This window comes from Gambusia affinis, linkage group LG04, assembly GCF_019740435.1.
Source record: "Gambusia affinis linkage group LG04, SWU_Gaff_1.0, whole genome shotgun sequence".
Lineage (NCBI taxonomy): Eukaryota > Metazoa > Chordata > Actinopteri > Cyprinodontiformes > Poeciliidae > Gambusia > Gambusia affinis.
The window spans coordinates 7,178,984-7,200,011 of NC_057871.1; the positions used below are offsets into that span (position 1 = coordinate 7,178,984).

Genomic DNA, 21,028 nt, shown 5'->3' on the forward strand with positions numbered 1-21,028 from the left:
GCTCTGTGTGATCATTGTTGTGTTGACACACCTCACTCTGGCACTGCCACTCCAAAATGAAGGAGCCATAAAACATGCCTGTCTGCCTCAAAGAACCAATCTATTCAAAAGCACTAGATGCCAAGTAAATCCTCTGTTCCTTCACAGAGACAATGTTCATGAATAGCTCAGCTTGCAATGATAGCATGGCAGGAGAAGATAAAACAGGACGCACAAGTGAAGTCAAAGCACATGAATCTCTTCAGCAAGTTCACTAGCTGTAGAATGCAGCTTTATTGTGATGTGTAACATTTGAAATTTCTTTTTAGGAATTTGTTTATTACTTCCCGGGTAAATTTAGTTTACAAAAAAAAAAAAAAAAACACACATAAGAAAATGTTGGTATTTTTTGACAGGCCAGAGAGTCTGACTGACAATCATTTGTCAGGTATTTTATATAGTAATTTATGCTTATTACATCTTATCTTGTTTACCATAAGGCTATTCTGTATGGAAGTAATCATGCTGTGACCGCTTGATATTTTATAACTGTTTTGTTTTTACCCTAAGTGGTGGCCATTCATTCCAGTATTATTTTATTTATATTTAAGTTGCTTGTCTGATTTTCTATGTTTGAAATGCTGCATCCAACAGTAACTTTATATTCCCTTCATGCTTTCATGGTTGCTACTCCAAAACTGCAGAAACCTTCACTTGTTGTCTTAAATCTCATTTAAAAATAGACTCTTCCTCTCTGGTCCTTAACCCAATATAAGATATAGACAACACAGAATTTATTTTACTCTTTGTTCCAGTAGTTCAACTTGGTTTTGTATTCCTTGTCTAATAACTTTTAGATATTTTACCTTTGTGTACTTTTTTGTTATTTTACCTGTGTTATTTTGGTTTAACATTTAATATAAACATATGATCAAAACCCTAATAATTGGGATTGTGTGGAATAGCATGGAATAGTATGGTATTGCATGGTATGTTATGGTATTAATCATCATTCATCAATAAACAACCATCAGTTTAATACAACAGGGGCTATTGCTACTGTAGATTTTGCAGGGTTGCTAATAAATCAAATGTACTTCATGGTTCTGATTTAGAGGGGTCTTTTTGTTTGTTTGTTTTGGGGGTTTTTTCCCCAAGTTTCCTCCACATTTGCATTTCTGCATAGTGACAAATCTTGAATTATATTCAGATGAAACTGTTATATTTTCTAAGCTTTAAAGTTTTACTTGGCTACAGTTGCCATGAATAGAAGAAAAGGGTATGCATTATTAGGCATAAAATATAAGGCTTCATTCATAATTGTTGGCATACTGCATAGAGATGAGAGCAAGAGCCTTAAAAATGTTTCTCTCTACAACTGAGATTGGGCATGTTTTGTCACCTGTCTTACTGTCAATAATTACTTCTTGATATAATGGTGGCAAGAAAAGCTTAAATCCTCATCTAGCTTTGTTTGTTACAACTCATCCTGATCCAAGTTTGATTATAGGTCTTACTGTAAAGATGGGGAAGTTTAAGTGAGCTGTAATTGTCTTGTAAATGTCTCCTTGTTTATGAAGAAAAACACACACCTCCTTTACGGTGATGCTTTGTTTCAGAAAAAATGCATTCTTGAACCTAAAAGATCCAATAGTAGATGCTGGCAGTTTTTTATAACATCACATGAACTATGAACCTAATTAGCCTCAATTCCTTGAACATTATTTATGCAATAAACTACAAAATATATGACTAAAAAAAGGCAAAGGTCTACATGCAGAAAGAGGAATCAGTAAAAAACCCAAACATTAAATTGATACACTTAAGCCCAAAATTGTTCCTACACAAGGTAAAATTAGGAGTAGGGTAATGATTTGACTTTTTTTTCTGATGGGAAGTAATGGTAACATTCTGCAGTGGCTTAGCCAGAATCTTGTCTTGAAACTGATGAGAATCTGTGGAGGAAGGTAAAGATTAAAGTGAGGCAAAAATACCTTCCAATCTCAAAACCGTGGAGCTCACCACAACCTATAAATCAAAGTATCAGTGAAAACATCTAAAAAGCTGGTCAGCAGTTATAACACGGTTTTAATTGCTGCAATGCCAGTAAAGATTTTTCCATTGATTACTGAGGATATTATACCAGCGCTAGTAATGAAATCATATTTTTTTATTAAAATGGGTTTTATTACATTGTCTCATTTGCCCATTTCCTTTTTAATCAAAAAATAGATACCACAGTTGCATAAAAATAGCTTCAAATCTATATACACCATAAGTATTAATGTCTAAGATTAGGTATATAATGACCTGTATCATTATTTGTCATGCAAATTATAATATAGTTCAAAGCAATCTATGAAAATCTACATTGATGAAGAAGACAAAAGTCTGTTTTTGAGAAAACATGAGTGTAAGACATTAAAAGGCCAACCCTTCTCTTTGCTTACTTTGGTTAAAATCTTGAGTCCCATTGATTGAGAACTGTAATCCAGGTCAGAGCCCTGAACTGGCAGCCACACAAGTTGCTCAAGCAGAGAGCCAGCCAGGTTGAAATTGATCCTAGCTCACGAATCAAGTAGTGTTCAAATCCTCAGTGCAATGCAGCTGTCTGAACTTGGTGCTAGCAGTGACAAGAAAGAGAGATGGGCAGAAAGAGAAGAAAAAATATGCAAGAAAAAGAAAGAGAGAAAAATAGTCCAGCCTTCGTCTATCACTTAATATACATGCATCATCAAAACCGTATGCATCAATTAAAAAGAGGTGACAAAAATTAACCCCAGACTTCTCAAATTATTGTTAAGATGAGATCAGTTAAATTATAATTATTAAAATATTTGCATTTTTATATCCCATCAACACAATAGAAACAAATGTTGCTGCATAGTGAGCTGTTGATCTAAATAAAAGGCCGTAGAAGGCATGGAATGACAAGTGAGGGACTATTGAGAAGGAGTTGCAAACATGCACAAAACCAATTTCTTTCTAAGGCAGACAGCCTGTTTCGATCCCCAATATGGTGATCCCTGCTGATCACACAGGACTGCTCAGTAGATCAGCACTGTGTAGAAACAGAACATGGGACAGTCTGGGTTCAATCAATCTCTGCAGTACAATTTATGCTCAGGGTTAGGAGTGGAATCGATTTAAAGACAGGTTTTTGGAAAATTCACTTAACAAAAGCATGAAAGTGCTTTGATTAACACACGTTATTGGTCCCAACGTTTTAATGACAAATAAATCAATGAATGTCATTTCCCAGTCATTTTAGAACTGTGCATTGCCAAAATATCTCAGTCTAAAATAACAAAAACTCATCTTACAAAATAAGATTAACAGATACATCATGCAATTATCAGCCAGTAAATTGCTGGGCATAATGTTCATACTCCCATGTAGAAAGCTGCCAGAGATGACACATTACTAATGAGAGCAGAGATGCTTTGTGTGGGAGAGCTCACTGACAGGCTCCTCCTGGGCCTTGTTGCTTTTCTTCTTGGCTGAATCCAATTGCTTTTAAGTCAAATAGACTAAACAAAATCTCTTCCTTTTCACTTTTCACATCTTGTGTTCTCAGGATCTAGCAGCCTTTATCTGCTTTGTAATCCTGAGACACTTTCAATTCGTCATAAGGATTTTTGTTTTTCTTGTAATTACGCTTCCGGAAAAAAATGTGCAAGCCTACACGACTTATTAATCCAGGCAGGAGGTTTGAAATCTTATCAATATCTCTGTACTGAAGAAATTTTTTGAGAAACAACATCCATTGCTCATCAATCCAAGGGCACTTTAGGATGTAAAGTAATTCCTCCCCCCTGCTAATACAGGCCCTGCTCCAATTCCACTCGAGCACTTGCCTTCCGGTGTATGTCTCTATTAATATTAATTTACTTCCGGAAAGCAAAACTGATTTTGCTGTTTAAAAAGGATGTGTGAGCACAAAATATGAACACAAGCCTTATCCACTCACATCAAATCCAACAAAATTATAATGGAATCAGTAATACTCAAAATGTACAAAGTGTATCCAGTTTTAGAACCCGGGTAGAAAATTCAAGCACAAAATTATAGAGGAATGTTATTTTCAGGAGAAAAGGCTAATGTTTGAGCTAAACTAGAAGAAAACAAAAGTCAGCCTATAATAGATTCTGACCATGTAAAAACATCAAACAAGCACACCACACTATCACAAATTATGGTGATTAAAAAAATTTAAATAAAGCTGTGGGTAACTGAAGTGGTACTTAAAAAAATGATAAGTAGTGCAAAACATTTCTAAAAGTGTTTTTTTTGTTTGTTTGTTTTTATTGTCATTGTTGCCTTTTTTAAATGAATACAAAGACTTTGGAAGTTTCCCCTTCTTTAATCATCAACAGTTAAATGAGTGCACAGAGCAAAATCTGGGGAAGAACCAGAGCTGCTATACACATTTTCTAAATGTGTACAAATTCCCAAAATGTTTAATGCCAAAAAAAAAGTATATATATATTCATTTTTTTTCTTTTTTTCTTCTCTGAACTTCTCCAAATCAGAAAAAAAAAATCTTTGTTTACTAACCCTGGATGCATCATCCCACCAGAAATTAGCCAATGCCAAATACTTGGAGGAGATATTGTGGACTGCCTCCACGGTTGATGCAATGTTTATTATTTTTACTAATATACCTGTGCTTTCACTTGCAACAGTATTGTTTTGAAATGACCTGGAAAAACAAAAAAGAAAAAGGATCAATGCAGATATGAGCAAAAGAAGATGATTTTATTCAGTGTTGGCATACAGGCATTATGTTTTTCCTTTTAATTAAAACATAAAGCTGAGAAAAGAAGCACATAGCATTGTCTTATCATCTCTGAAGGCCTTTGTTCTGGTCCAAGAGAAGGTCACACCTAACAAGGCAGTGTTCACCATGGCGACAACAGCGTAATCCCATCAGTGTGCATCAGCCTGTCTTATTGTATTTATCTGCAGGGTTTTTAGCCCTGGAACACTCCACATTGATTGCTGTCCAAGAGCAAATCCTGGTGTCAAAGCAAGTAAAACTGGAAAGCTGAGCAATTCCACCTTCATGGTTAAAGTTACGGAGAAAACAGAAAACGCCCTAGCCCTAACCTGTTAGTGGTGCCTCATTAGTCTGGAATATTATAATCAATTTTAATTTCATTGCATCAAAGCTAACATTAGCTTTTTTGGACTTCCTATTTAATTCCACAGTCTGTTTAAACTGAGCTCAAACTGAGGACATTAGGATAAAAGGAAAGTAAAGGCAAAAAATTCTAACTAATGAAAAAAAAAAATAATTCCTTGACTGTTTGAAAAGAAATGTTTTTGAAGAAGCCTTCTTAAAAATTCAGTCATGTTGTGAATGCAAAACATTTCTTCTATAACCTTTGAATTTTATCAAACTCTCACAACAAAGCCTTGCATTTGTTAACAAAACGCAAACGCATTTGCCAAAAGTGTGCATACGATCTATTCCATAAAATAATTCTGAAATTCCCTCATAAACATTTCCCAATATTCTAGCCTTAATTGCCATGAAGTCATTAAGAGAGACAAAATAAAGTGACAGTTGTTTCCAGGGACAAAAACATTAATAAATGTCATCAGGAGAAGTTCAAAGCCATTACACTTAAAACATCCACTGTACATCTCTTCTACAGTAAGAAAAGAAATCCAGTAAAAGCCATAACTGTTACTAAAAGGATTCAAAACGACTCAAATGTTGAAAAGAACAAGGACTAATGAGAAATTTATTTTCTTTGTTATACTAAGAAAGTCATGTTTCAGTAATTGTAAGTTTAAAATTTCAAAAAGATTATGCTTTTTTTATATCATTTGCTGACATAAGCAGTGGTTTCAACTAAAAGAAATTAAAGCCTCCGTCATGTATTGCCATGCCACTGTACAGACATGTGACACTGTTCCCAACATGAATCCAATGATATTTAATTGTACTTGCATGACACAACATTAACATAACATTATTTTATTAGATTTTCTTTGTAAAACACTATCGGTTTGAAATTTGAATATTAGCCTTTCAACTGCTGGTTCATTTGACTAACACTTCTAAAATTAGCTCAGTACTTAATACAACAAATTATGACTGATTAAAAAACTATATATTTTATACATCTGGAAATATTTCCTTTACTGGAAATGCAAGGTTTTTATTCACATCATGATACTCTTGGACTGGAGGAGTGAAAAAAAACATTCAAATGAGCCCTGATGAAAAGCCCCCTGGAGAGATGGGTCATCACCAGAGTGGAATCAGAATTCAAGCAGAGAAATGCATTCATCGTGTTTTTCACCATTGCTTTCACTGACGAATCTAAAGATCTTTGACAGAACAAAGCATAATCCTTATTCCTCCTTCAGCTTCTGGTTAAGGTGTTTTATTATTTTGGGACAGGAACTGCCTGCATATTTACCAAAGATCATGAGTAGAAATGTACTTTATTCACAAGTACAGAAAAAAAAAGAATGTTTGGATTTAAGGACAGGAAAATGTTCACAGATTTAAAGTAGAGGTATCATGATCAGTGATGAATGTAAATCATTCCTGACATAATCAAGTACATTATTTTCTCCTGGAGAGTTATTTACTCTAAAGTGTACCTTACATAAATCTGAAACAATTAAACTTCAAAGTTAATCAAAATAACTTACATGTATTTAGTTACCTATAATACTAATAGCAAGATTTATTTTGGTTGTTAAAATTAAGTAGTCCTTCTGAGTGCCTCATATACCTTCTGTTTAGATACAGTATTCTTTTAATTAGATAGTATTATAATGTCATTTCTTTTATCTTTGTGTTTTATTGCAATGTGTTAAAAGCAGAGCAAATTATGAAATTATCCACAATGCAATATATGGATAGTGTAAATAGAAAATAAGATGACATTATCAAAATCCTAATCCAGTTAACTCATAAATTATTTTAACGAGAGGCGGTCACAGCCTTGGGTGAACCACAATAATATGTCTGTGTATTAGCTGTGTTAGAAATAAAGTCAACATAAAATACAATTTTAACGTGAGAAAAAACAACAGAAGACAATAAAAAGAGGTACCAGATAAAACCATAATCCATATGCTAATTTTGCAGAGGTGTGAACTGCAGTTATGTAACTTGTTTTTAGACTCTACTGGACATTAAGACTTGACAATTTACCACAAACAGAAAGCATGTTAAAACAGAAAAGTGCTGAAAGCAAGGATGGGCTTTACCAGGCACGCTGGTCGATTTTTACTAGTCCTGTTGCTGCTACATGCACACTAAATCCCTGTGATGTTTACCTGCATTTTTCTTTTCCATCTAACAATGGCATGGAAAAAAGCAGACAGTGACTAGAGGTCCTCTCATTCAGGGCTATCAAAGAGTGTGCAAGGTTAGAAGAAAGAAAGAAAAAAGACTGAAAATGTTGCCAAATACGCAGCATAGCTTTGAAAAATAAATAATTAAAGGGGAGCTATTATGCTTCCTTGAACAACCTGGGTTAGGTTTATGGACTATACAACACATGTTCATTACATGTTTTGCATTCTCAGGTAATGCAATTTCACTTTGGACAGTTCTGCCTATTTGGGGCTCACTTCAGAATGACATGTTTTAGGGCCTCTCGTCACTTTAAATGTAAGTAAGCTGCAGCTGGTCACGACCCCCTACTCAACGCTTACACTTGCATTTTATACATACAGACAGCTGAAACACTGAGTTCCTTTAATTTAAAAAGCCAGCTTTTTAGAGTTGCTTCTGAAACTATATATATATCTAAAATTCAACATTTTTTTTTGATTTGAGAGTAGAAATGTAATATTACAAAAGAGGTATGTTGTTGCTGTTGGTTAACATTTAGATCAGGGGTGTCAAGCTCCAGTCCTCAAGGGCCGCTGTCCTGCAGTTTTTAGATGTGCCACAGGTACAAAAACGCTGGAATGAAATGGCTTAATTACCTCCTCCTTGTGTAGATCAGTTCTCCACAGCCTTGCTAATGACCTAATTATTCTATTCATGTGTGGTGCAGTGGAGGCACATCTAAAAGTTGCAGGACAGCGGCCCTTGAGGACTGGAGTTTGACACCCCTGATTTAGATCATATTTAATTTAGCCAGAAATTCAGTTATTTTAGCTCATTCTTTTCTCAGTTTAATGGGTGGGTTGTGTAATTGTTTTTATAAATAATCATTGCAAAAAGCAGCATTAATTTTCTGACTGTTCTTTTTACTTTTTTTTAATGTTAGTTCTGCTTGTTGGTTGTTCTTTGACACCAAAACATGTATAGAAATGTATAAAAACAGAAGGCAAATCCTGTTCTTCTTAAGTAACAAACCATGACTATCGGATTTAGCTTATTAAAGTTTTTTTCCAATTTGACACCAGTGGCACCAGTGTGAAAACGTCTGAAATTCATCAACATTTATGAATCTATTTTGAAAGAACAAAAAACTAAATCTCTACAGAGAGAAACTATTACATGAAGTCTGACTAAATGTCAGTTTTCAGCTGACATTTCAACTGACTTGTCCTCAAGAACTAGATAGGAAAGTAGCTCCATTTCTACATTTTCTGTCAAAGATTCCAGATCAGCACATACTTAGAATGTCAAAGCCAAACTTCATATCAGACATCTGACGTGAGTGTTTTAGTAACTATGCACCAGGATGTGTGGTACATATTTCTAATTGCAAATAATTTTCAGATTAAATGACAAGCACTAAAAACTGTCCCCTTGAACCTCTTTTGAAATAAAAAAGAACAAGACACCTAATAAAACAAGAAATGGCTCTTATGCAATAAACATTATGCCTTTCTTTATCTACAGGCCTTCAAGGCACTAACTGCCTTGAATTTTAATACATTCTAGAAGAATGCATTTTGAAAACTAAATGATCTTCTTCCCCAGAGTCATTTGAAAAGATTTGAGCCCTGGTCATAGAACTAATGCCAATAAAGAGAAACTGGGCTTTTAATCACGGTTTGGACTAAGATAGCTCACGTTTGGCATCCTAAATTATTTCTAAACGCATGTGGGATCAAGATTAATACAGCAGTTATGATTTCCACTACTTCAATCCAAAGGAAGCTACAACAACATTGAGCACAGAAGTTCTATTTTTGCTTTTAATTACTGATATGTTCTAAAATATTTTAGACAATATTGTTTGTAGTTGCTTTTCATCCCAAGCACTGCTATGGATCCCCTTGTGATATCTGTAAAAAGATTATTACATAAGGTACTTAACATAATAGAGAACAGCATGCAGTCTTTCCACAATACACCCTTGGAAAAATAAAGTATCTTCAGTCGAGGCTTCTTCTTAAAGCCTGCTACATTAGCGGCCAATACCAATAGAAAAGGTCATTTGTGCCGGTTTCATTAACCTTATGGAGAGAAAGTCAGGATCCTTAGCTGGTTGAACTTTTAGTTTAATTGGTGCTTTCTGTTTTGATTATATCTTTAATGTATAGTTGTTCATATCCTGCCATTTTAGTTTATGCATTGTATTAGTTTATTCATTCTCATCCATTGAGCTGCACTTTAGTTCCCATTTGTTTTCTGATTCTTCCACCTTTGCTTTAATTTAGAGCCGTTCTCTCAGCTGCAGTTTACAATCAGCCACCTGTTTTGTATATATTAATCAAACTCCCTAGCAATGGTAACTTTTAGTTCAATATATTGCTATGGTAATATGCAAAAGTTTTCATAGCCCTTGAAATAATCAACATTTTGTAGCATTACAACCACAACATTGCCGATATTAAAATAACTATCAACTTGCAATCAACATGCAGCCACCATCATGATAATTGGAGACAGTAAAATAGATTATTGTCTTCTGTGTCTTTGGGATGGTGTGTTCAGAGTGATATGTCATGTGGCTGTTCTGCCAGAAACAGCATTTAATATTTAAATAAGAAAGTTTCAATTTGGTCTGTTCTGGTTAGAGTGAAATGCAAACAAGATTTCTTGTGACTTTCTTCCAACATGAATGTCAGATGGATTGAATGACTAATAGTTATAAATAAACAATATAGAAACAATTCAAGTGGCATGACTATGTTTACAATCGCATCAATGTTCACAGGTTTGCATAAAAAAAGAAAACAATATATTTGAGAAAGAAATAAAAGAGGTAGTCTGGAAAGTGGTAATAAATATATTATATATTAGAAATGCTATTTCCAAAGTATTACTTCACAGTCAGTCCATAGAAGTACTGTATATCCTATTGTAAAGATATACTTTCATAATAGGAGTTGTTGAAGTTGAGAAGAGGTAGGCAAGTGGAAACGGTAAGATGTGAGCAGGATCATTCTTCATGCTTTACCTGTTTTATTTCATGGCTTTCCTTTAGTGCTGACTCATAACATGTCAAATTTACAGTGCTTCCATTTTTTAAGAGAGGAGTTTGGAGATGAGGCTGTGGAGGAACAGTAACTCTTACAATGTAGGCCTTGGCCATGATTTATAGGTGAAGTGTCATATTATATGCACTTCCTATATGTTGTACTTTGATTCCTGGTTATCACTGCTCCGCTCTCTGTTGACCGAGTGCTTATTTTTTATAACCTTGTTGTTTTCTGTATTAGCAAATGTAATTTTCCTGATTTTTCTGACAGCTATAGAGCCACAATTTGCATAAGCTATATTCTGGGTTGTATTAAATCCAAGCCTGAATGTGCTATAATATGTAATTTTGGTCTCGACTAAATTTGCAAAGGGATGGATTTGTCTGAAAGGACAGGCTGATCAGATGGGCCCTTGGAGACCATAAGGACCCCATTTTGTTTTACTAATCCATTATATATGCAATGCAAATCAACAACAAAACAAAGACCACGGCTTAATCTGTTTTTATAATGCAAGTTCAGAGCACAAATCAGGAGAGTGGCTGGCTGTCTGTGGGGAAAAAGGTCAGAAATTCAAAATAATGAATGCAAAACACAGACAAAAAGGGATTTTAATTAGAAGCTGACACAAAGCAATATGAACCTTTGAATTGTTGTTACGGCATAATGTTTATTAATGTGTTTATTCCTTGGCTTAAACACAGCGTCATGCAACCTGATTACTATATCAAAGAGGCGCAGACAGCTGGAACCCAGTGCAGGCTTTAGCGCTTTTCCACATCACAAGCTAGTGGAGATGGAATTTGAGTTACCCACAGACGATTAAAAAATATACTAAAAACTGAGACAAAATAATGCATGTTAAATTCTGAATCCAATCATTAGAAAGTTATAAGTAAAAGTCACACTATTGTTGAACATCAAGGTCTCAAATATTTGTCAGACTTATTATTGCAGCAAAAGTGCAGCTCTTAATATGATTCACAGTTTGGATGATTTGATTTTCAGGCTCCTTTAAATCTTGCTGGGCTCCATCTTACTTGCCCAGAAAGTGATTTAGAATCAGATATTCTGCCAGTCAGCGCTGAACTAGATGACTGACTCTCATCTAATGGAAGCATCATTTTCAAAACAAACTCAATATACCCGTCCCCTCTGGGATTCCCTTGCATACAAAAGAAGAGCAGCTGCCTCAAATCTACGGGGATGCCATTCAGGGCCCCCTTCCACTGATTTGATGCACTGACAAGCAATGGCAGGCTGTATATTTCTTTACTTCAGACATGGCCCGGTATGGGAGATTGATATCCCAAGAATATAAAAAAGACAGAAAATGCTTGTAAGGATTATGACTGAGTGCCAAAACAATGAGGAACCAAATGGGATTTATGACAGTCTCACAGTTTGAATTTGCTATTTCAAAGTATTCGGAAGGCTATCCAACAATTTCTCATATGTATAAGAAAAGAGCAGTAATGGTCTGTAAGACCTGCTTCCTCAAATAAGTTTTTATTAAAAACACACAAAAAAGTTCAACCACAACTGGCCAAAAACTGCCAATGCAGAATTATTATCAAAATATAGAACAGCTCAGTATACTAACAACTTCCAACCTTCTCTCCCCCATGAGCTGCTTGAAGAGTAGTATGACCAAAAAAAAATAAAATAAAAAGAGTACTTGTGTCTCTATCACGGGAGAACAAACAAACAGAAGGGTGAAAAACTAAATTGCAGGATCAAAATTTTTCCAGCAGTGCTTATAGCATTTCACAATTTCATATGTGAATGCTGTTTGGTTTGAGCAGTCTTAGAATGATGAGGAGATTCAATGGGAATTTGCACCATTGCATTGCTGTTTGCTGTTAAACATGAGTAAAATCAGCATAAATCATTTTTCATCTAAAAGAATCCTTTTAAAACTTTACAGACTAATCGAAGTTGGCATGAAACGTCAACCCAGGTCCTGACACGACCCAACCTGAGACTGTGACACGAACACACATTGATCAAAAGGACTGACTGCTGGAGTTCTCATTAAATCAGCCATAAATACAAACAGCAAGGAGCAACAGAGAGTCTTTGCCTCTGTGGTTCTCTGTGGCCTCTATTTGTTGTTATGCATTTAATGAGATACTGTATCAATTCAATTCAGACTTCTGAATTTCTATTAGAAGGCTACATAGTCTTGTGAGATTTGTAGAACCTTATTCCACAAATCTCAGTTTTTTATGTTCATAGAACTACATGGAGGATATTATTTGTTAAGTCAAATTTCTAAGAGTTATTTTTTATGAAGCAAGATCTCCTCTTAAGTCCTTGAACGTATTTAAAAAAAAAAAAGTAATATTAAAATTATAAAACATCAGCAATCCAATCCATTTATAAAACCATACCAAAGCAGATAAACCAATAACTGTATTTTGTGTCTGTGTATTCTCATGTATTCTCAGCATTGAAGATTTCCTTTTTTCATGTAAAGCTCCCAACACAATGCTTCTATTCTTCATATTTATGTTTTATCGACACACAACGCTGGTTTTTAAATTGGCAAAGCTGATGAAAGATAAGAGGACAAAAAAAACACTTACCTGTAAGGATGATTAAGAGTTCACAACGAACAGCACATGTGGAAGAGAAGAGAGAAAAAATATGAATTAGGACAGCAATAAAATGAATACACATACAAATATTGACGTTGTATGAAAGCACCTGAATCCAACTGAAAGCCTTACGCACCTTCAAAAAAAGAGACCTCTAAAGGCAAGAAAAAAACTGTTTCTGAGTGAAATTGTCAAGGGACGTAAGCCTTTTTGTTCCTAACATATTTCTCCTTTCAGGTCTGGCAGTGAATGAATCCACACATTCATTGCTATTTATGGCAAATGAGAACTAATGGGGCATTCACTCACCTGCACATGTGCAAAAGATCATAAAAGAAATCTACAGGATTGTGTTATTGGGTTGTTGGAGGATAAAAAAAAATCTTTGCCAAAATACAAAGTAGCTTTCCTACTATCACCTGAATTTACACATTTATTTACTAGCTTATTATCTAGGCATTTATAACTTTTAGCCAATAGCCAAATATGGCAAAAATATTTGAATGCTGGATAATATTTTTAACATCCATCTCATTGGTTTTTACACCTTTAAAGAGAATTATCTTTTGCAAGCCCCCAAGTGAAAATTATGAACAATTAATACACAGTAACATGATATGATGTGATTCAATAGTTGAGAGAACAAGACATTAGTCAAATACTGTCCCAGGTGTAATTTTTACCCAATGAAAACATAGGATTCAGTATTTTCACCACACTGTCAGATTATTGGAACCTCTTGCTTCAGTAAACATGGCATTGGAAAGACGAAAGACAAGCGATCCTGTTCAAAAGCCATTGTGGCCCTGCATCTGCAGCTCTGAATGAAGGAGGCTCATTTGTAATGGAGCCAGATTGTCTGGTGATAATCCAGTTATCACTGCACCGCTTCAAAGGGCACAATTGAGATGGCTCTGTTTATCAGTTATACAGTACCCACATTGCATTTTCACTGCATAGTTGCATCTTGAGCCTCACCCTCTTACTCTCTCACTTGTTAGACCTGCATTTATTTGTCAGCAAAGTGCAATCAAATGGAATAGATTATGGCTCTTGGTACTGGTGGAATGGTATTGGTAAAACTAATCACATCCCAGTGTGGAAAGGCATGTTTTGCATGATGATAATATCCTTTCTCTCTGCCACTTCATTTTTGTATTCACATTTTCCTGTCAAACATCCATCACGTGAGGCTAGGTTTCACAATCGATGGGAGAAATCTATGAGTCTCATATTAAATCTTTTACACATGATTTAATATCGAACAATATTTCTTTCTATTGTTTCTTTCTTACCATTTTTTTAATCCTTCAGCTGGACTCAAATTCATTATTCCATTTACAGTATCACACATTATTTTTGCGCATTCATTTACATTTTATCCTCTTGTGAGGATATATTAATTCTTGGCTCCAGGATTTAAAATATCTATTATGTAAACTTAGTGAATGATGGATTAAGGTCTTAAAAAATGTGTACTAAACAGTAATATCTCCACCAAAGGCAAAAGATGTCCATTCACTGCTACATTGCCTTTGACTACTTAATATGACATATATATAAACGGATGCTGCAGCTGGAACACAGTCCTAAAAACCACTTGACATGCAATAATGTAAGAAAAAAAGGCACGCAGATCCTAAACAAGATCATAATAATTGTAAATTCTTGTCACTGAACTCCTCAAATAACATCACCATCTTACCAACTTCTAATTAGAATGAAATTTATGTTACGTCACATCACAGCAGAATGTGGTCAATAACTAGTGATATTCAACAAAAGCACTAGTTATTTTTAAATATCTCTATGAACCAAGTGGGATGTGTTCTATGTTGAAAATCCAGACACATTTTAGCTGTGAGACAAACAGATATCAGAACTAAGTCAAGTCTAGTTAGCACTGATAACAGCCCAAGGTCTGTTTTTCCAGAAGAATATGTGCATGATTGGAAATAATCTAAACATTTTGGAGAGGCCCAGCTAGACTAATGGTGACATGCAAAAAATTTACGATGAGTGTTAAATTGCTGCCAATAAAAATGTTTCCATCAATTCTTGAGCAAGGTACAAATACATTTCAGCAAGTCATTTCCCAATGAAATGTATATTAAAACTGTTTATTTCTTAAATTATATTCTTTTAAGATTTCCTTGTTATCTTTTGAAATATGTCTTTCTCATTTCCTATCCAAAACGTGGTTGACAAAAATATTTTTTTATCTAAATCTGCCAGAGGAATGAATCACTCTGGGTTTTAGTGTACATGACAGGAGTCACATGCTTTTTTCCTTGCCAGCATACATGGCCTGATTAAAAACAGTGTGGCAGCATCTTAATAGTGAAGGAAATGTCACGCAATACTTGAACTGTGACTGCACTGTAAAAGAAAAAAAAAAAAAGAAAAAAATTTTATACTTCAGCAGTTATAGTAATCTATTTATCTTTGTCACATATTGGTACAATTGTTAATGTAGCTTTATGTTCTTTCTTTAGTTGTTTTGATATTTCATGTAAAATTACTACTTGATCTGTGACCTGGTCTGCAGAGGCATGGTGTCACATTGTCTGGTCAGAATTTGTAAAACAAGCACTGTCATATGTAGCAATGAAGAACAATATTATGTGAAACGTAACAAATGCTGTCACAATGCAACATCAGCACAATATTTTAAAAGAATGATATAGAGTTACATAAATTAAAAGGAAAAACACCCTAAAGTATGCCTGAGATCATGCCAATTCATGAGAGAAGAATGCAGGCCCAGAAAAGTGCATTATTTCTCTCCTAACTGACAGCAAGGAGTCAGGGGTTAATGAATCACCTTGTATGTAGGAATAAGATGCAAAGTACAATGATGTCAGTAATGTAAGTGTATCTCTTTTTCTATGTTGAATGTAAACTACTGATACAAATGGGAAATTATTTGTTAGAAATCCTTAAAGTTATATTATTATAACATTTACCTTCTAGGTGGAGCTCGTAAAACCCCATTCACAAAAATAATCAACTGTATTGCTCTCTGCAGCCTTATTAAATGAGACCCTGTCTATTTTAGATACACCTAAAAGAAACATTTGGCCTTTGTAATTGTAAACAACAGTTCCTGTGCTCAAATTGGTGGTATATGTGAAAGTCATCTTCCCCACTTTATGAAGTATAATGTTGGTCCGTTTTTTACATAGAGAGTAGTTAAGTGAAACTGAAAGGTTAACATAAACATGTTTACTTTGTTTTGGTATGACTCATCTCTATTTTAATGCAGCTCCAGTTACTCGTATATGAACAAAACTTACAGATTTAGAAACTCTGAATTTATTACAACAAAATAGTTTTATGCCTATAATAGAAGCTTGCAAGCTTGCAATCAGACAACATTTCTTAAAAACTGGGAGCATGACTGATATAAAATCATAGACGGTACACTGACAACAAGAAATGCCTTTGTTGTTGGAGGAGGAGTTGTGCTTTGCCAGAAACTCTGTTGCCAATTTTAAAAAGTCTTGTTTTGGATATTATTAATAAACAATGTAAAGTAGTTGAATTGAACAATGCTCCCTGATAGTCTCATTCAAATTAACCATATGAACAGTGACACAGAGCCTGTTTTCCTTTATCTCTTACAAGTAAATTTGAAAGGCCCTGACGGTTTATTTGCTTGGTTTCATGCATCAGTAATTACAGCATGATTGATTAGTTTCAATAATTTTCTTTTGTTTTCTTATCTGCTCCTTGTACATATCAGCAGCTGAAGCTGAAATGTCTTTTCTCATGTCAGGGCTCTGACTGATTTTAAAGCTGTGATAAAGGTTGAGACTGGAACTTAAATAACTGTATATTCATCCCAAGCCAAAGGTCTTGGTAGTCACTGGGGCAAAGCATTGCTGTTTTTTTTCTTAAAAGGACCCCAACATGCACTGGTCTCACTTAGTATTTTGAGAAAAATGTTCCTTTTTTTTCTCCAAAAAGAAAATCCACATTCTACTGAAATGAGTACTGAAATATTGTTCAACTGTACATGCGTCCTATAATTAAGAGGGCAAGACTTAATCTACCCAAGAGCAACGACATAATTTTAATTTAAGAAACATAAAAAAAAATACTAATTGCTTCATTTCACAATTGCTTGAATTTGAAGCCTCATAATTTTAATTATATTAATGCTGTAATTAATGATATAATCAAAACTGACTTATGATGTGGAATGCATGTGTTGGACTAAGGCTTCATGTGGACTCAACCTATCTTTGTGACAGCTCCAGCATTTAGGTGAGTAATTACCCAAAGGCAGTTTTAGAGGAAAAACCATCTTTAAGCCATTAATTAGTCCTTCACTCTTGCAGCACTTACTCAAGGTAGGTCACAGTAACAGCAGCTTCCTTGCAACCTTCTCTTTCTGACTTTACCCCTTTTTGTCACCCTCTGTGATTGCTGTGTTATATTGTTTATTTATTTCTAGCCTTTGTTCCTAAGTTAACTTTTGTTTGGCTGAATAGACTAAGCATTACTATAGATGGTAATAGCAGTAAAATATACATATATATTTAAAGTGAACCTATAATGCAAACTTCTCTTTCTACATGTTTTTGTACTTTCATTTGAGTCTCTACTGCTTCTCGAAACACTCCAAGTGTAAAAACAAAACAAAAAAAAACAAAAAACAAAGCAAACAAAAAACATTTAGTCATTTTCTGATAACATGTAAATGTTTACTTGGTGTCAGGGACACAAGCTGATTCAAAGATCTCTCAATTATTACATCCTAATCGGCCGGCACTGTCCCATGACTTAGCATAGTCCGGCCCATCACTAAACCATCAAGCTAACCTCTATGTTATTCAAAGACTAGCACATTTGGTCAGCTGGTTTTACTGTGTAAGTTAGCACAAAATTGACTGTGTACTTTTATTACTCATGCTATATCCAAAATAAATTTTATTTTACTGTGAATCTCTGGAGGAAGACGGAGGTGAAAACCCACATGCGCGTTCCTTTTCTGAATATTAACTTTCTCTCTGCCTCGCGTCAAGAGTTTGTCAGAGTTGAGCGCTGGCATAGAACACTATTGAGCAAGGTAGAGTGAGATTTAAATGTGTACAGAACAATTTATATTTTGTTCTCATAAATATATGCACTCGCATCAGTACAAATATAATGCTGCATGATACGTCAAGAAATGGATAAAGTGGTAAAAAAAAAACATCACGTTCAACTCTGAAGCAATAGTGTTTACTTCAGGTTGCTGGGATTCTCTCTTCATATGTACAGAACTGAAAAACATTTTTGTAAATGCAAAAGTGCCAGTAGGTAACATTTTAATGTTTCTTTGTCTCCTTCCTACTACTGTATTTTTTTTTCTGCAGTCTGTGTACAGTACTCTATAAGTGTTTACAAATCATATTTTGCAAACAAAAAAATCATGTTTTGTGGCAGAGGATTTTACTGAACTACAAATAAAGTTTCATAATAAAAAAAAAAAACTCCACTTTTTTTTTTTTTTGTGTGATCATCTTTACCTGAAAAGGAATGATATGGGCAAAATCACAGAACGCCACTCACAACTTACCACCAATTGCTTCTAAAAACTTTTTATAAAATCTTTCCTCCCCTCCCCGAATTCAAAATTTTATTCACATACATAGGCATTAACGATTCATAAGCAACTCTGCACTTTCAAGGTAAGACTAATGTAAAATATCAAGCTGTAGAATGGAAATACATGTATAAGGCAAACTTATTTTCTTATTTGGTTCACTTCATTCTATCCCCTCGATATGCACTGGAACTCAGGGGCTGGAAGCCTGCAGGGCAGAATAATTCATGTTGCACCATACCACTGAGCAGCAGCTTGTTCCTGCCACTGAAACAGCTTTGTGCCAATGTGGTCACAGAGGAAAAACATCCATGATAACAGTATTAGAAGAGTAAACTGGATTTACATATATGTCATCAAAAAGATTTTATATATATATATATATATATATATATATATATATATATATAATTGTTGCAGTGTACAGTAATTGTGGCTGTTACGTGGGCGTTTTGAATATAATGCCTGGATAATTTGTCCTCCATTTGCAGGGTATACACCAAAATACTCATAAGGACTTGAAAAAGCTATGCAAATTGCTGAAGGGCATAGTCTACTTTGTCTCTTATTAAGCACTGCATGCTGAAATATAATAAATATTATGTGCTCTAAAACTAATTTGACGTCTAAACTGTAACTTTAAAGTTTAAGAGTAAATTTGCAATAACACAAAGTATCCAGGTGTAACCAGAAGCAAACCTTTCCCTCTCTTTTATGTTTTTGACCTGAATGTGGTAGTGGTAATCTTTGAACAAAATGCTCACATTAATCGTGTGAATTATATGCAAAGTTCTACCTGTTTGGATATCAACCTGCAGTCAACTTGCATATAAACTCTAAAAAATATTTGTGTCTGTTACAAATATGGATATTTTGACATGGGTTCTTTTCATGACCCCTAGAGGAAATTTGAGCGATGGGAACTGTCAAAATGATTGATAATAGTTTAACCTCTTAACTACCATAATGATATTGATGTCCACACAGAACCTATGTATGAGATGCAAACATTGTAGGGGTGACATTTAAAGTAAACACTAATCAGGCATTATAACATCTGGATGGTAATTCCCTCTTTGTTGCCAAATAGCTTTGACACATGAAGGCATGGACTAAAACCCCAGGATGTCACTAGATGCTTTAAGTTGTGTAAGTAGGAGGTGGGGCATCTATGGGTTGTATTTGTTTGATCAGCACATCCAACCAATGATCAATCAGATTGGAATCTAGGACGTATTGAGACCAAGTCGTGATCACAAACTTATTGCTGGGCTCCTCAAACCCTTCCTGAACCACTCTTGTTTTTGACAGAGAGTATTTTCCTACTAAAAAAAGTCCACTGCAATAGAGGATTGAAAGCACAACATTTAAGATTAGAATATTACATCAGACCAATGAAAAAAATTCTAACACAGAAATGTGGGCTTAAAGAAAAGTATGCTTAATACCTGCTTAAAGTATATTTTCAAGATGTACTTTTTATCTGACAAGTGAATGCAAACTCTAACTTAAATCAGTAAATAAACTTAAATGTTTTCCAGCAGGACAATGTTCACAGCATCTCATTGAAGGAAATGTAATTCCTTGCAACCATTGGGCAGTAGAAAGGTCCAGCTTTCTACTGCTCAGTGGTCTAAATCCGATGCCAACATGTCCATAATTGTTGCTTTCAGCAGTAGTTGGGGGTCATAAGAGTCCTTAATGTTCTGCAGCTGTTCAGAACAGTGTTGCTCAAACTCTTTTTTTATGCTATTTTAGCAACTGTAGCTCATCTGTCGGACCAGACCATACAGACCAGCCTAAGCTGGTAAACGAGCCTTGAGAACTCATGACTTAACTGTCTAGGCATCAGAATGTAGTCTTTATCAAACTCACTCGAATCCATGTTTACCATTTTTTCTTGCTTCTAGTGCATTTTTTGGATGAAGAAATATCTACTTAATGCTTGATACATAGCAAGTACCTGCAGGCACCATAAAGAAATAATAATCGTTATTCACTTCACCTGTAAATGGTAAAAATGTTTCACCTAATTGGTGTGGGGATATTGTTAAATAAAACTGGATAGCAGTGCAATGCCTGTGTAGCCTTAAACCTTTAAACATCCGAGTTACTGATCACTCATTCTCAGAGCACAGACTGCTGTGATGAAAATGCTCAATTACAAAACAGGAAACCAGGAGATATTTTCAAATTTGTGTTTTCAAGACCTTACGGTGCAAGCTTCCAGAATATGCACCATCCTGGGTTTAATTCAAAGCACAACAGGTGACACCAGATCACAGCAGAGCTTTATTAGTCTACTGCATCAACCCAGGATTTATTTTTTAAAAATGGCATCTTACAGAAACTCTAATGCCACAAACACATTAACCTCAGAAATGTTATTATTATAGTGTTAATATAACTGATTGTCAGGCATCTGTGTGTCTGTGAGACTTGCTTCATTAAACTAGCTAGTGTGCTCTTGAGCAGGCGATTTCTTTTCCAGGACAAT

At 34.8% G+C, this 21,028-nt stretch overlaps 1 protein-coding gene across 5 annotated transcripts in view; it reads right to left on the reverse strand.

The window, feature by feature from the left end:
* ctnna2 (catenin (cadherin-associated protein), alpha 2) overlaps positions 1–21,028 on the reverse strand; it is a 298,746-nt gene that overhangs the window by 187,914 nt on the left and 89,804 nt on the right. Inside the window, exon 8 of one of the 5 annotated variants that reach the window (XM_044113700.1) lies at positions 12,275–12,322. The exons of the other annotated variants lie outside the window; for them this stretch is intronic. Within the exon in view, the coding sequence (XP_043969635.1) occupies positions 12,290–12,322 (33 nt within the window). The 3' untranslated portion in view covers positions 12,275–12,289. Of the gene's footprint in view, positions 1–12,274; positions 12,323–21,028 lie in introns of those variants that run through there. 5 annotated transcript variants of the gene reach the window in all.